The 15,372-nt window shown below is 40.0% G+C and overlaps 1 protein-coding gene across 1 annotated transcript in view; it reads left to right on the forward strand.

Annotated features, from left to right (window-relative positions):
* Positions 1-15,372, forward strand: part of NR5A2 (nuclear receptor subfamily 5 group A member 2) — a 98,947-nt gene that overhangs the window by 48,068 nt on the left and 35,507 nt on the right. The window contains exon 5 of the mRNA XM_038413306.2: positions 5,376-5,495. Coding sequence (XP_038269234.2) covers positions 5,376-5,495 — 120 coding nt within the window. The remainder of the gene's footprint in view (positions 1-5,375; positions 5,496-15,372) is intronic.

Here is a 15,372-nt window from a genome sequence, read left to right on the forward strand (position 1 = left end):
CATTCGAAAGTTAGGAAATGCCAGAATAAAGATGGTCTGTGCAACTCTAGTTTGTCCCCCTTGTGCGTATGAATCATGACACAGTCTTTAATTATCTGATCACATACTATTTTTTCCACAGGACCACTGCCTCGTGCAGTGCACAGAATGGATGGTGCTACTGAATAAGAAACTATTCAATATTTTTTCTACATGTTGTTCAATATGTGGCCCCAGGCCTTATTTATTGTACATTTATTCAAACTCTTCTCTGAAGACAGAAGTATTAATTTCCTTGTGGTGTTTTCTGTGGTGGTCACCACTATAGTATCTGAATACTTCACAAATATTAAAGAATTTACTTTCACAACATGCCTGTGAGATGAAGGAACATTTTACAGATGCGGAAGTGAGGCACAGAGAGATTAAGGTCAAAAATATCCACTAATTTTGGTGCACACGTTGAGACACCTAGGACCTGGTTTTTTAGAGTACTTACCATAATATAGCACTTTATGTGTTCAAAGCACAGCTCCCATTGACTTCAGCTGCAGCTATGAATACTTAGCACTTCTACAAATGAGACCCCAGAATCTCAGTTCAGGCACACCGATAATGAGGAATACACTATTACTAAACAACTGTAAAAAGACAGGTTCAAGTGACTTGGCTAGCATCACACAAGAACTCTGTAGCAGAGGCAGAGATAGACTAATTTCTAGGGTAGCATTCATTTGCCTTAACAGTGAGACCATCTCTTCTCTTCCCACAATCTCCCACCTCATTCACTACATACCTACCAATATATGATCCACTGGGGATATTAGTTGACAGCTCCTCCATGGACCTATGAGCATGGGTATGTACATGGCATAGCTCCCAAACTCCTCCAACATTTGTTCCCTTTGTGGTGAGAGGGAGACCCTGGTACAAATCTACATAATGCATCAGGTTGCAGCCCTTCTTCTAGCTCCTCCAGAACCTCTTACTAAGGTTGTCTCTGCACTTCTCCCCACATCTCCTGATCCTCGCACACCCCATCCACCACCCTGCTTCACGAGACCTCCTCATCAACCTCCTTCTGGCATTGGCCAAGATGGCCATCAGTCATACCAGGAGGAGAAAGCTGGATAGGGCAGGGGTGTTCTGCAACTGTGGAGCTTATTTCCAGTCCCTTGTCTGCCACATCTCCAGGCAGAGTTCCTCTGGGCAGTGTCCACTGACTCCTGAGCTCCTTTGGGAAGCAGGGGGTACTGTCCGGGGCTCTCTGCCCAGTGTCCCCTTCTGGTTCCTAATATTCAACCTTTAACCTCACTCCCATTCCTGTTTTCTTCTTTGTTGTCCCCAACAATAAATTGTAACCTGGACTTAGTGGCTCCCCCTCTTTAATTGAGGAGGTGGGCCTTTAGTTATGAGCAGGCCTAGACCCGCCAGCCCCAGTATTACAAATAGTATGTACCTTCCAAATTCTGCAAGGTAGAAGCAGGTATCCTACAGTCACCAATATTTTCACTACAAAATCCTCACTCAGCCCCAAAGCAGGTCCATCTTGCACACTGAATGAGACAGGGTTCTATGGAAAAAATAGTATGTGATTATGCAGCTAAAAGCCGTATCATAATGCATATGCAAAACAAGGCCAAATTAAAGTTGCACAGGTAACTTGAGTTCTGGCGTTACCTAACTTCTGAGTGGTTGACTTTGTAATTTTAATAATATTCTTTTATTGTAGATGTTGTGTGTAATTTCTTAGGTTTTTAAAAAACCCACAAAATTCCATCATGTGGCATCAAATTGATATCTATATAGGTCATCTGCAGGTCTGGAATTTCTACCACATATCTCTACCACTTAAACTAATGGAGTAACTGATAACAGTAGTAGGCTGTCATCCTCTGTGAGGAGGATAGCGGGAGAAGAGAGAAAGGTATTTTACAGGTATTGGTTGATAGCACTGCAATTGCAGCAGAAGCCCTGCTCAGTACTAGGCTGGAACATGCCAAGTACAGACAGAATCTTCAGAAAATTTAGCTGCTAAAAATCTGAAAGGTCTGTACTGAGCATATGTGAACTGCAATTTTTCAAAGGCTTCTAACTTGACCAAATTTGGGCAGATTTTACGGGGCTGGAAAAAGATACATCCCTCATACAAAGACCAAAGTCCCTGCTCCAAAGCATGGGAGAGCTAAAGGTTCTCAATGAAAAGGTCACCAGGATTTTTTTAAACAGGGGAAGAACAAAGCATTTTTCCAGAGTTTCTTTCTTGGAAAGTGGTTGAACTGTTTTGGCTGAAACTTTCCACAACAATTTAGGCTGAGGCAGACAACCACCATGGAAAATTTCAGCCCAAATGGATAAAATTTCACAAAATTATAGGCAACTGAAAACAGGAACTTATAATCGGAGGTGTCAGGCAGCCTTAATAATAGGCAGCACTACTAGCCCTGCTTATAATAAAAGCTTTCAGTTTCTTAGGCTAAGCAAACCATAAAATTAGTACCACCCTGTTGGCTGTAGCCTAAGTCTGAAAGGGTGCAACTGATAAAAAGTTCATTGAGTCCTAGAAGTTAAAAATTGAAAAGACCTATTATATCACCTACTCCAGCTCTCCAGTTATGCAGGATTGTTCCTGAATTACATTTTTCTAGTGCTTTGTCCAGTCTAGTTTTAAATGTATCAAATTGTGTAGTGTCCACCGCTTCCTTTGGGACGCTGTTTTGCAGCCTAATAGGTCTGTTTCTCAGAAATCGTTTTAGGTAGATATTCAGCTTAAATTTTCCCATCTGTAATTTTGTTTTATTTCTCTGAATTATAAACATTTTAATTATCCTCAGTTCCTATCCATCAGTGGTGTTTACAGCCTTTAAATATTTGTTGAATCTTACCATGCTTCCCATTTAACTGTTGCCCAGCAAAGCTACTGTACAAATATGTATTCTTTTAGGGCATAATCATGCAGTATCCTAAGCAAGCAAAACTTCACTTGGTGTCAGTAGGACTACTACTCGTAATGAGACTGTAGGGTCAGGCCCTTAATCATACCTTAAAAGTCAGACTCTCCACCCCCTAACAATTGTGCTGCTTTTATATGATTCCCCTGCAATTTCTTTTTTTTTTGGCCAGGAAAAGAAAGTCCAAAACTAAAAACAATATTCCAATTGCAGTCACACACATTTTCACGGAGAGATACAGTTGCTGGGACCATCCTGTTCTGCAATACGGTGCCTCTTTACATAAGCAACCCAAACTGCATTGCACATATATACATTGTACTGCAAGCCACCTGTTTGCAGCTTCATACTGCAAACCAGTTCTTTGCAGCCATATCATATTTTAAAGTTTTCTCTCTAATTTGCTATTCGCTATTATCACTCATTCTGGCAGTTCTAGCAAATGCTGTTTTCCCTTAATTTTAATGATAGTTGGAGCAAGCCTTTTGTATTATTCAAGTTTCAGTACTGTGCAATATGCCCCCAGTTTTTGAGCATTAATAAAGATATTAAATATGGTTCCATTAGTCTCTAGATGTTTTACAATATGTTCTAAGTATAGAAATAAGATTAACAATGTGGCAATAAAAAATTATCACTTTTTTTTGAAGCTTCATCTATGACTATTATACAGTCTTATTACAATTGCAGGTCTGTGGCTGTTCATGTTGTATCATCTATGTCATCTGGGCCATTTTCTGTAAGAAAAACATTGAAATTGTGCACTTTACCTGCATTTTTCTCTCAAAAAGATTATTTTTCACTGGTCCCACTCCTAATGCCACAGCATTGGTTTAGTTTGTGTCACGCCTACTTATTCAGATTAAGTTTTTAAAAAATGAGTGCTCCTAAATCCATAGGTTTTAAAGCACATAGCAACAGCCATTGATTTCAAATGTTCAGCACATTTGAATTAAGTTGCCTAAATCAGTTAGGAACCTAAATTCAGGAATGCATTTTGAAAATCTTGGTTTCAGTATATAGTAGCACCATGAATCCTCTAGGTTCATTCTGGCACTGTTTACTCTCTGTATTCAGGAAGGTGTACTACTCACAGGAAATGTACCCTTTATTTTGCATGTTTTTTCTCCTCCTCCCTTTTGGGAGAAGACAGACTCCTTTAATCTCAGCCTCTTCCAGTCTGTCCTCTGCTCAGATTATAATTGCTATGTTTCAATGCCTGGACAATATTCTGGGTGGTCAGAATCAGGACTAGTGTCAGATATGCTTCTGCTATTACCAGATGCAGTCAGTGATACAGCTCTTACTACTGTACAAATTCTCTGACTACTGCTTGTACATATATTTTCTTCTCCTGCCTGGAGCCACCCTGCTCCATTTTGTTTCTAGAAGTAAACTGTGGAGAGGAAGCATCCTTCCTTTTTCAGTGTAACACCACCACTGATGGATGCAGTATTTACTTCTTCCTCAGCCTGCTCCTTGTCACGGGATTAATCCTGGACCTGGGCTTGTTAAGGCATCTGGGTTTTTGATACTTTTCTGCTGATTCTCCAGTACTTCTAAAGAGCGAGGCTCAGTGGCAGGGAGCATGGAGATGCTTGCACTAGCACTGTCTTTTCTGTGCCTGTTCTGTGAGTCAAATAAGATCCACTCCTCAAAGCTGGGTTGTTTTTTTTTTCAGAAGGCCTAAAATTCTTTAATTACTTATTTTCAAGTGTGTGTCATGCTCAGTTATTCAATTTATATTAATCCATGGTGAAAGTTCCAGTTTAAAAGAACATTGCCATAATAGCATAATAGGCATATAATAATATTCAGCTCTTCTCCAGAGCGTTTCACTCATAGATCTCAAAGCAGTCTAAAGGAAAGTGAGTATCATCTATATTTTGCAGTTAGGGAAATTGAGGCATGATGTCACGCAGCAGGCTAGTGGTTGTTAAAGGAAAAGAATGCTGATCTCCTGAGATAAACACCTAATAGGTGGAAAAATAAAATTAATTGCTCCTAGTGGTCAGTGGGCATTTCACCAGGTGTCCGATATAATTTGGTAAATTTATAAATATATATATATATATATATATATATATATATAAATATATAAATATTATGCTCATGGATCACCTTATTCTAGCAGTTAATCAGTTGTAAATATTCTACTTAACCGTAGATTGTGCCATCTATTGACAAAGGCCTATTAGCTGCGATATCAGTGTTCTGACACCAATAATTATTGACATCACTTCAGTTCTCAAAACATTAAATCTGAATATCTGAAACTTAACTAGACAACTAAAAAGGGTGGTATGCTACCCTCTTCTCCTTCAGCAATCTGTGCAGTCTGAGTTTTGTAAAAGTTATTACCAAAGTAATACTATCAATTTGTTAGTCTCTAAGGTGCCACAAGTACTCCTTTTCTTTTTATCAATTTTTCTGTTTGTTTTACAGGTTGATGACCAAATGAAGCTGCTTCAGAATTGCTGGAGTGAACTCTTAATTCTAGATCACATTTTCCGGCAAGTGGTACATGGGAAAGAAGGCTCTATCCTTCTGGTTACTGGGCAACAAGTAAGTGTGCAGACTCCAAGAGGTGTTTTTTTTTTATTAATCATCTTCAAAATAGCAGGAACTTAACTAGGTCAGAAGCACTTGTGTTCTGAAATAGAGAGATTGGCTACAAATAATGTAGATAAAATGACTTGTGCACTCTGTTTCTAGTCCAATGATTACCGTTAAACTTATAAAAGCAGATATAATTATAAGCATTTTGCTTTTCCAATCTACTTGTATACCACTATGATTGAAAGAGAGACCAGAAGTGTCTCTCAAGAAGTTTTATTTCCTAGGGCTCAGATGGTTTCTGACAAAAACTAGTTTCAGAGTAGCAGCCGTGTTAGTCTGTATTCGCAAAAAGAAAAGGAGTACTTGTGGCACCTTAGAGACTAACAAATTTATTTGAGCATAAGCTTTTGTGAGCTACAGCTCACTTCATCCGATGAAGTAAGTAAAAGTACTCCTTTTCTTTTTGACAAAAACTAGGGTTTAGACCTGAGCAATAAAAGTTTATTTTTCTTTGAGAATTCTGTTTTACTCAAAATAATCGCTGGTCAGCTCAGAAGTTCCCTGCAGCTATTACCCAGTGTTGCTAAACAGCTTCTCAAAGAGCTGATTGTCTCCAGGCATCAGAGGTATAGTCTGTCTGACACAGCAAAAAACAGGCTAAATTATGAAATGAGGAAAATTGTGGGAAAATCAAAATAATATAGAAAGCTTTGAATCGTTTAAAATTTCCAAAAGTACAATGGGCTTGACAATGAAACTGAGAACCTATTAATAGAATACATATTCAGACTTTAATGGAACAAAATGTACAGTATCAGTGAAAGGAAGAGTGTGCCTGTACATTTGGTTCCTGATTCAAAATGAAAACAAATGATGGTCCACTGGTATTTAAATAACTGCAAACTATATTCCTGGGGGAATTCTGTGCTATTGCGCATGTGCAGAATTTATGTCCACCACAGATTTCTTTGCTTCCCTGCAGAAAAATGACTTTCTGACAGGGAAGCAAAGGAATGACAAAAGAGCAGTCATGCGACCCTCCCCAGCAGTATGTTTCCGGTGCCCCAGCAGCTTGCAGAAGGGTAAATCACTGTGGGGCAGGGGGCGGGACTGGGGAAGACCCGGCTGGTGGCTCCTACTCTTGCACTGGGCTCAGCTGCTAGTCCTGGCTGGGCTGAGGAGGACTGGGCTTCCTCTTCCCCTGCATGGCATCCAGTGCTGGGTCAGACCCATCCCCCAATTTCTTTCCCAGCTGCAGGAAGCTCTGAAAATTCTGCCCCCCACCCCCTGCTTCCTGCACCCATCACTCTTCAGCTACAGTGGGAGGGATCCCTCTACAGGGAGCTGCTCCCCCATCTGCCCAACCCCCATGCATCCAGACCCCCTAATATCCAGACCCTCCCACTGAGCCTTAACTCCCTTACCTGAGCAGTCAACCCGCCCCCCACGATGACCCCATTCCCGTGGCACCTGGACCTCCCCAACGAGCCACCTGCACCCGGATCCCTACCCCACCAAGCCCCAACCAGCTACACCTGGATCCCCACCACACTGAGCCCTACTCCCCAGCATCAGGACTCCCCACTGAGCCCCCCACACCCAGACCCCGATCTGCTGAGCCCCAACCACCTTCACTTGGACCCCCTGCAGAGTCCTATTACTCTGGCACCCAGAATCCCTCAACAAGCCTCTGTGCATTCAGATAACCCTCTGCACTGAGATCTGCCACTGAGTCGCCCGCACCCAGATTACCTGCCCCACACAAAACCTCCTCAACCCACACCTGGATCCCTCCCACACTAAGCCCCTTCACAGTTGGAGCCTGCCTGGTGCACCTGGCATGGAGGGTCAAGGCCCTGGGGTGTTCTGGGGCAATCCCAATACTTGCACTGTGTCAGGGTTGAGTGCAGCCTCATCGCCGAGTCCATGTCCTGGGTGGGAGCTGCACAGTGACCTCCCATCTCTGTGCAGCCAGTGGCCTGTGTGGCCAGTGGAGCCATTATGGAGCCTCCACATTTATTTGACAAATAAAATTTGCAGAATTTTGCAGAATTTTAAAATACCATGTGCAGAATTTTTATTTTTTGGCGCAGAATGCCCTCAGGAGTAAAACTAAGCTGCCTAGATTGATATGCACAATGGGAAACAACTCCTTTTTCCAACTACAGAAGTACATCATGCATGTGTCTATGCTGTGCAGAATTTGCTTAGAGACTTAGTCATAATTTTATGAATGGAGACCATTTCCCTATGCTCAGAAGAAGTGTTCTGCTTACTATTAGAAAGTTTATCATCACAGACATGGTCTACTGGTGCTAGACCAGGATTGGGCAGCCACACTATTCCCACGTTCTAATCTTGGCCAATCCTGATGCCCTTTGCAGCATTTGGCAAATAACTTAATGTCCCTAGGCCAAGATTCTGCCCCACACTGATATCATATGAAATGTGTGGAATTACTCTGGGTTTATATTGTTGTCAGTGAAAGCAAAGTTGATCCTCTGTTTCCCCATCTGCAAAATGAAGATAATAGTAGCGGCTTACCTACCACACAAGGATGCTTATGATTTTTATGTTTATAATTCCCTTTCAAAATGGAAAATGCTATCTGTTACTATGAGCACATTGGCAGTTTTCTATTCCTGAGGGTTGTAGTAAATTAATGTTTAATTTATTTTATGATTAACTTATTCCCTTGCATTGCATCCATTTATATGCAATAGTAATCTTATTGCCTAGTTCACTTTTAGCCTGTACTTTTAAAAAACAAAAAAAAAAAAAAAGATGTGCTTGTGATACAAAGACAAAGCAGAACATTTCATGACTATTGGGCAATAATGCACAGCAGGCTATATAATAATTGCATTGCTTACAAATTATCAGAGTTGCTTGGAAAATTTATTTTTCCAGGCAAAACTAGAGTTTCAAAATATGACTAAATTGGACTGATTGCATCCATTTTTGCCCCACCACTGACAAGCTGGTCTAATATGTACTCTTTTCAGACTCAATTTCACCTACGTCTCTTCCAGCATTAGTCCTGCATTAGTTGGTGCAGGCACTCTCAGCAGCCCCTTCAAAGAGTTTCTCCTCATCCATTGAACACTCTTCCTTCAACTGGAAATGTTTAGAGAATAGAGGGACCCCCCTGCAAGAACAACAACAAAAACCAATTTCAGTGCCTCTCCTTATGGATTGGCTACTGCTCACTTCACTCATGCTGAGAACTAACTTAGTCTCCAGCTAATCTCCTATAGACTTTCACTGAGAAGTAGAGATGAACAGCAGCTGGATCAAATAGGCTATCCAAAAATAACAGCAGTCTGAGACTGCTGGTAATAAGACAGTAAATAGTCTGAAATCAAACACACAGCTGGTAGATTCTAGGTATGCAGTCTCATCCTACTCTGATCACCATCAATACTGAATCAAATTTATTGCTAGTGGAAGTGCACGCTACTCCATTGACTGTGTCTGTTTATGCTAGTGGCGTATCCCCTGGAACATTAGCAGGGAACTATGGAATTGCTCTAACTATGCCAGTATAAGTAATTTGCCACTTGTAATTTTAAAACACTCAGTTTAAAAGGCCATTCAGGACTAAAAGAAACTATTTTACAGAGAGGCTAGCTGAGTGTTCTAAGGATCAGGTTTAAAATATCCAGACTTACTAGAACCACAAGTTCAAATCCTGGCAGGATAAACTCATCCTATTTATATCTGAGAGAGATAAACTGAAACTATGGCTTACTATGCAGGGAGAATTTTTGATAGAAAGCTTAGAAACTGTTGTCAGCTTTACATTGATGCTAAAGATCCCACTGTGTTTTTAGTAATTCTGGGGCGCCAATGTCCTAGACCAAAATACTTCCAACCTCTGCTATTGTGCAGCGTGCTGTGTGCTTGTTGATTGCTGCCCAGCTCCCAAGATATAAAGCTGTGACTCAGTTTCCCCAACAGTAAAATGCAGATAATGCCTGCATCACATCAATAATGCCTATATTAAGTAATTGTCATGACATTAAATTGCTCAATGTCTGGAAAGTACTTTGAGTCATTTGACTGAGAATTGCTATGGATATTATTTATCATTATCATCCTCACTATAAGCAAGATTATAGGGCAACATACAAGCTTTCAAGAGAAATGTTTGTGGTTCTGGCTGTCACTATCTTTGAGTACAAGCCCATCATTTATTGTAAATGGAATCCTATATAGTCTGCTTGGTTAACTTGGAGACATTAAAAGCTAGATTGTGACTAGCCCTGCAAGGTAATAAAGTTAGGAGAGCCCAGAAAGCCTTCCTCCTTGCACCTTTGCCCATGAGCTGGTTATAATCATAGCCACTATGCTCTCATAGAGGAAGGACTGCTCCTGGCTTGTGGTGCCAACCTTCTCTAAGGCCATGGGAAGAACAGGATGAATAAGTGTTATAAACTTCACCTACTCCACCCCAGCCAGCAGAACAGGGCCAATTGCATGAAGCACACTCTGTACCCTTTCAAAGGTTTTGAATCAAGTACAGGATGTCTAGGGGCTCTGGTTGGAGTTCTGCACAGCTGTACTGCCCTCTTTTCAGCCACATTCTGACCCTTGATAGGAAAGAGCACAGTCAGTGGCAAAGCAGCAAGCACTGGGGCTTGCACAGAAAGGCTTTGTTTTAATTTATTTATTTGGCTGGAGTTTCATAAATAATGCAGGGGGGATGTTGCGGGAAAGCACTTTTTCAGATCATTACGGTCCCTCAGCAGTTCCTCACAGATGAGTTCCTTTCTGTGCACGTTTCATTTTCTGAACTAAATGCTGCCCCTCAGCAACAGTAATTACCATTTCAAAAGGACATAAACTAGCACAGGTGCATTTTACATCTCTTCAAATTTCATATCACAAAACAACCAAGGAATGAGTTGCACTGTATTAGTTAATTGTAAATCATTGCCACATTGCTTTCCATGTTCCAGGTTTCACAGGCTAACCGCGTGGTATGTGATGGTAACAAACCATTTCCCATTAAAGAGAAACTAATTCCTCCAGGGTTATGTGCTATCCTACTGGATTCTCTACATAACAAGCTGCTGATCATTGTTCTTGTTCTCAGAACTCAAGAGTAGACATTACAAATTACAACGGATTATTATTCATTGTTCATGCATTTTGCTGCAGTAGTTAAATGTGCAACATTTGATATATTGCCCAAGTTGCCAGGACATGAGTTATTAATTTTGATCTTACCCATGCTCCCCTTATAATTGCAGTAAAATCCTGGGCTTTCTTAGTATGGTATTAGAAATCTAGTTGAGCTCCCCCTACTGGACATTCATCAGACAGTTGTGAGGGAACCCAAACACTGTATCCTGTGTGCTTTAAGCCTCTGGAGCACGGGTGGCCAACCTGTGGCTCCAGAGCTGCATGTGGCTCTTCAGAAGTTAATATCTGGCTCCTTGCATAGGCACCAACTCTGGGGCTGTAGCTACAGGTGCCAACTTTCCAATGAGCGGAAGGGGAGAGGGGTCCCACCAACAAAAATATGTCCTTTGTTCTGCTTCTGGGGATTTTCCACTGCTCTAAATGCCATTCCCCAGTGGAGGGGTTGGAAAAAACTGGTTCTCCTTGCATCAGCCAACCTTCTTAGCATACCTATTATATGGGCAGAGTACAATCATTATGGTTAACTACCCTCCATCATCTCTAATCTGGTCTGTATGTGCTACAGGCCCTGTCAGCACACGGTGAATTCCACATTTACACAGAGGTATTCCAAAATACAGTATTTTCATAAGAACAGCTTCAGAGCACCAGTCTTAATTCATAAAATTGTACAGACAGATTACCCCAGATCACCACATTTGGTCAAATCAATTCAAATAAAAAACAATGACTCACAACTTTGCCTAAAACTCAGACTTTTTTGAGATATTTTTTAAAATTTTTGACTGGTTGGCCAATTGACTGAAACAGGTCACATGATTTTCTATCCCCAATTGAGTTTGTGAGGATGGGCTGTAATTGAAATCCAAGTTCTAAACAACGTCAAGTTTTGAAGCAGGTTAAGATCTGAATCTCAACCTACATCTAAATATTGTGGTTTGAACCCATCTCTTGGTGAAATACTTTGCAGCTTTCTTTCAATTCCCCATTACTATCAGATGTTGGCAGGGTGGGGAGTGGGTGGGCTTTTTTATGCGCTGCCATAATTTCTGGTTTACACTTACTCACCTCAGCCATATTAGCTGAGACCAAATTTGCCTCAAGATCCACCCTGATAGCACATAGTTCATGGAGAGATCTGGGGGCACAGCTGAGCTTCCTAGTGCTGGCTACACACAACTTCATGAGAAAGATGAATCCATTTCAGAAGCAGTCCTAAATAAAATTATAGGAGGAACAGGAGAAAGAGTTGGAGGGAGAGAGGAAAAGAGGGGCTGTTAAAGAAGGGACATAAGTGAATTGTTCTTCTCTTTCTCCATTTTGTGGAGAAGGAATGAAAAAATATATAAATTAGAGTTTTAGATTATAAAATGGAAAATTATTTCTCCTGGGGTTGAAAAAAATACCTTTAATGTTGTTTAGGGGTTATTTATAATCTACTCAATCACTTTTTCATTCCACAGGGCATTTCAACTATAAACCCCAGTTCCATTCAATAAATATCTGATATATACTTGGTGTTACAGGTGTTCAACTTTTCTTAAAGTGCAATTTCTGAATTTGTCCATCCGATGTGTTTAGGCAGAACTTTCAAATTTTCCAACTTGCTGCGTGTTAAGTATATGAGATTTTGTTTTGCACTCAGCCAATATTATTGGAAGAAATTTTAAGGGCTGAAGTAGGAACTAAATGGCAAATAGTCCTTATGTTAGTCCTCTACAGGGGTGAATTTCACCCCTAGTTTATTAGTGAAATGGAATCCACAGTCAGTATATTGCAATACTTAACAACAAAATGATAATTACCCTTGATTTTTATAAAAGGAGGCATATGGTAATGATGTTAGCTTTTGCATGAAATTGTTCTGAAAACAAAATGGTATTTCTTTTTGCTTTCTTACTAACTTTATGACAAGATCACATTGCAGTCAGTGCAGCTCGTGGTGGTGTAAATTTAAAAAGAGCATCAGCGCACAGAGCATCCGGTACTAATTTGTGCACAAGCGGCCAAATCCTGAAGTCATTACACAGGCAATGGGCTGCAGGATTTGGGACAAGGTGAATACAAACAGTGTATAGCAATGATTGTTTTGTGTTCAGTTTATTGTCCTCTTGTGTTCAGATTTGCCCAAGTCTCATCTGATCTAGCTATCTCTGACCAAAAGGGAAGGAAAAAACAGAACCTTAACCCACATATTTAAAACAGTGTTAGGTTTGTCCTTAACAGTCTCTCATCTCTGATGATAAAATGGTGTGTTCATTCTAGCTGTGCTAAAAGTTTACAGTGACACCCCAAATTACACAAAACTCACCAGACGGCAGGCTTAATCACAAATGCCAAATTCAGGTTGGTCTAAAGGTTTGCTAAGGATCCTGAACCTTTTAAGTAACCCTGGGCCAAGATTTTCAGCAATCTTGGCATGATTAGTGTTTGCTTAAGAGGCTTTGCTATGTTACGCATTCAATACAAAACCAGTTTACTACTGAGATTTTCAGTTTGAATCTAAAACTCAAAAAAATATATAGGGATGAGGATCCTCACAGCAAGGAGAACACCTTCTATTAATCCCTGTGAACCAAAATTGCTGTTTCACACAGTTTTAACAACTAGACCCTTCCTTGAGAAATGTTTTCCTTTCTCATTCTTTAATACAGTGTTTCCAGAAAGACAAAGAGGAACATTGCCAAACCATGAGCTAATACACTGGCAAGCTGGTAGCAGCACCACAAGGATGGTGCCAGTATGGGTCCCATATCAGATTTCAAGCTCTAAAACCAACAAGCAATGGGAGCATTTCAGAAGCAGTATCCCTGGAGGGAGTGGACACTATATCATTTCTAGCAACCCCTCAGAGAAACTGCAATAGTGACACTGATGGTCTCCAGAGTGAGCATAGACAGTCCTCCTCCAGTGGAAGGAGATTTGAAAATCTTTGAGAATAGGGGGGAGTAAAAAGGGAAATGTTAAATCCTTGGAATTAAAAGCACCTTCTCACTCCTTATCAATGGGAAAATAGTGAATTAGTATGACACAAAGGCATCTGTGTAATCATTCACAAAAGTGGAAAGTTCTGATCTTAGATCTAAACTTCTCCAAAGTTCTGGCATGTTCAGACTCAGGGATTTGGTTCCAGGTCAACTCTACGTAGGTTGTACGCCAAGGGGAGGATCATTCGTTATAGTAATTTCTATAGTGATTTTGTAGACGTCTCTGAACAGATGTGATAGTATTAATCAAGATAAGGTGAGCAAAGGATGGAGTGGGCACTTTAACAATGTATTGTGGTGACTGAGTTAGCCAGGTCCTGCATGTTACTTTAACATAATGTTTATAGTGTTGTTAATTTGAAGAACCTGATCTTGGTCATTACTTCTATAAAAAAAATAAGTAATTGATTAAAACTGCTCTCTGTATAGCACCTGGAGAATACTTTTACAATGATAGGTTTTATAACAAAGTCAAATCAGTTACTGTAGATAATATATATATGGCCCAATACAGTAAATTGCAATCCATTCCTATCTTGATGTACTAATGGTCTTTATAATGTAAGTTAGACAAAACAAATACAGTACTTTGAAGTGTTATCAGTTTTACTATTTGCATATTATAGCTAATTAGCAACCACAATAACATCATTCTAAAGGAAAGGTCCACTGGCAACTTAATTCATTATCTTCTATTATTGTGTACTATGTTAAAATGACAGGCATCTTACACTGTACAAGTCATCACAATTTTAATTAATATAACTAAAACTGATTTAACTATACCTTCCTGTCTTTGTCCAATATGAGCCCATCTCAATTTATGTAAAACAAAGGCAGCTCTAGAAATTGGAAGCAAATATTTATGAAAAATATTAAGTTATTGAGGCAAGTTATACATGAAAAGTTCTAAATGAGCTTTAATAGCTACGTAAAAATGTAGTGAAAAGTGAAATGTAGTTGCCCGTGAACGGTATACAGTCTCACGCTTCAGCAAACAATAGAAACATAATTATGTTTGTGATATTAAATAATCCTTCTCTACAAACCATGCTTGTCACTATAGTATCACATCCTTATGAGAAAGTTTTAGGTATGAAGCTAACTTATGTTAAGTCACTTGCCTGTCCACCCCCCTCCCCCAAACACACCCACTTATCCACAAACAGTAAGTTAATTTACTAAATTATATATGAATTAAATGTCACTAAACTGAAATTAAATTATCTCAGCCAGTCAGAATGTCCAGTTGCTGTCCAGTTATTGATCTGTAACTGTAGCTTTATTCCTCAGTTATGCAGTTCCTGGCACTGGTTGAAGAGGATGTAAAATTCAGTGGTACAGTTGGTATTTTATAACTATACACTGTGAAAGTCACTGTACTCTATTAGTCTGAGGACAATTATTAGCCAATTAGAGGATTAATTATTGAAAAAGGACAATACAGTGATTATGGAAAATCACTACACTATGATTGGCTACTGCACCCCATCCATAAGCATTCAGCAAATATGACCACTTCAGCTTCAACTTCCCCACTCACATGCTTCCCCCACCAGCCCTCTATTTCTCCACCTGATCCTAGATGTTAAATACAATTTAACTTTAAAAAAAGAATTAATTTTAGTGCAGGAAAGGAGCCAGATTGCGCTTTTACGTTTTAGGACTTGTATTAGGATCTGTATGGAAGAGTTCTATTGCAGCGGAATCCTTTGTGGAATTCTGGCTGGCTCAACCAGAATTTCTCC

The sequence above is a fragment of the Dermochelys coriacea genome, chromosome 8 (genome assembly GCF_009764565.3).
Source record: "Dermochelys coriacea isolate rDerCor1 chromosome 8, rDerCor1.pri.v4, whole genome shotgun sequence".
Lineage (NCBI taxonomy): Eukaryota > Metazoa > Chordata > Testudines > Dermochelyidae > Dermochelys > Dermochelys coriacea.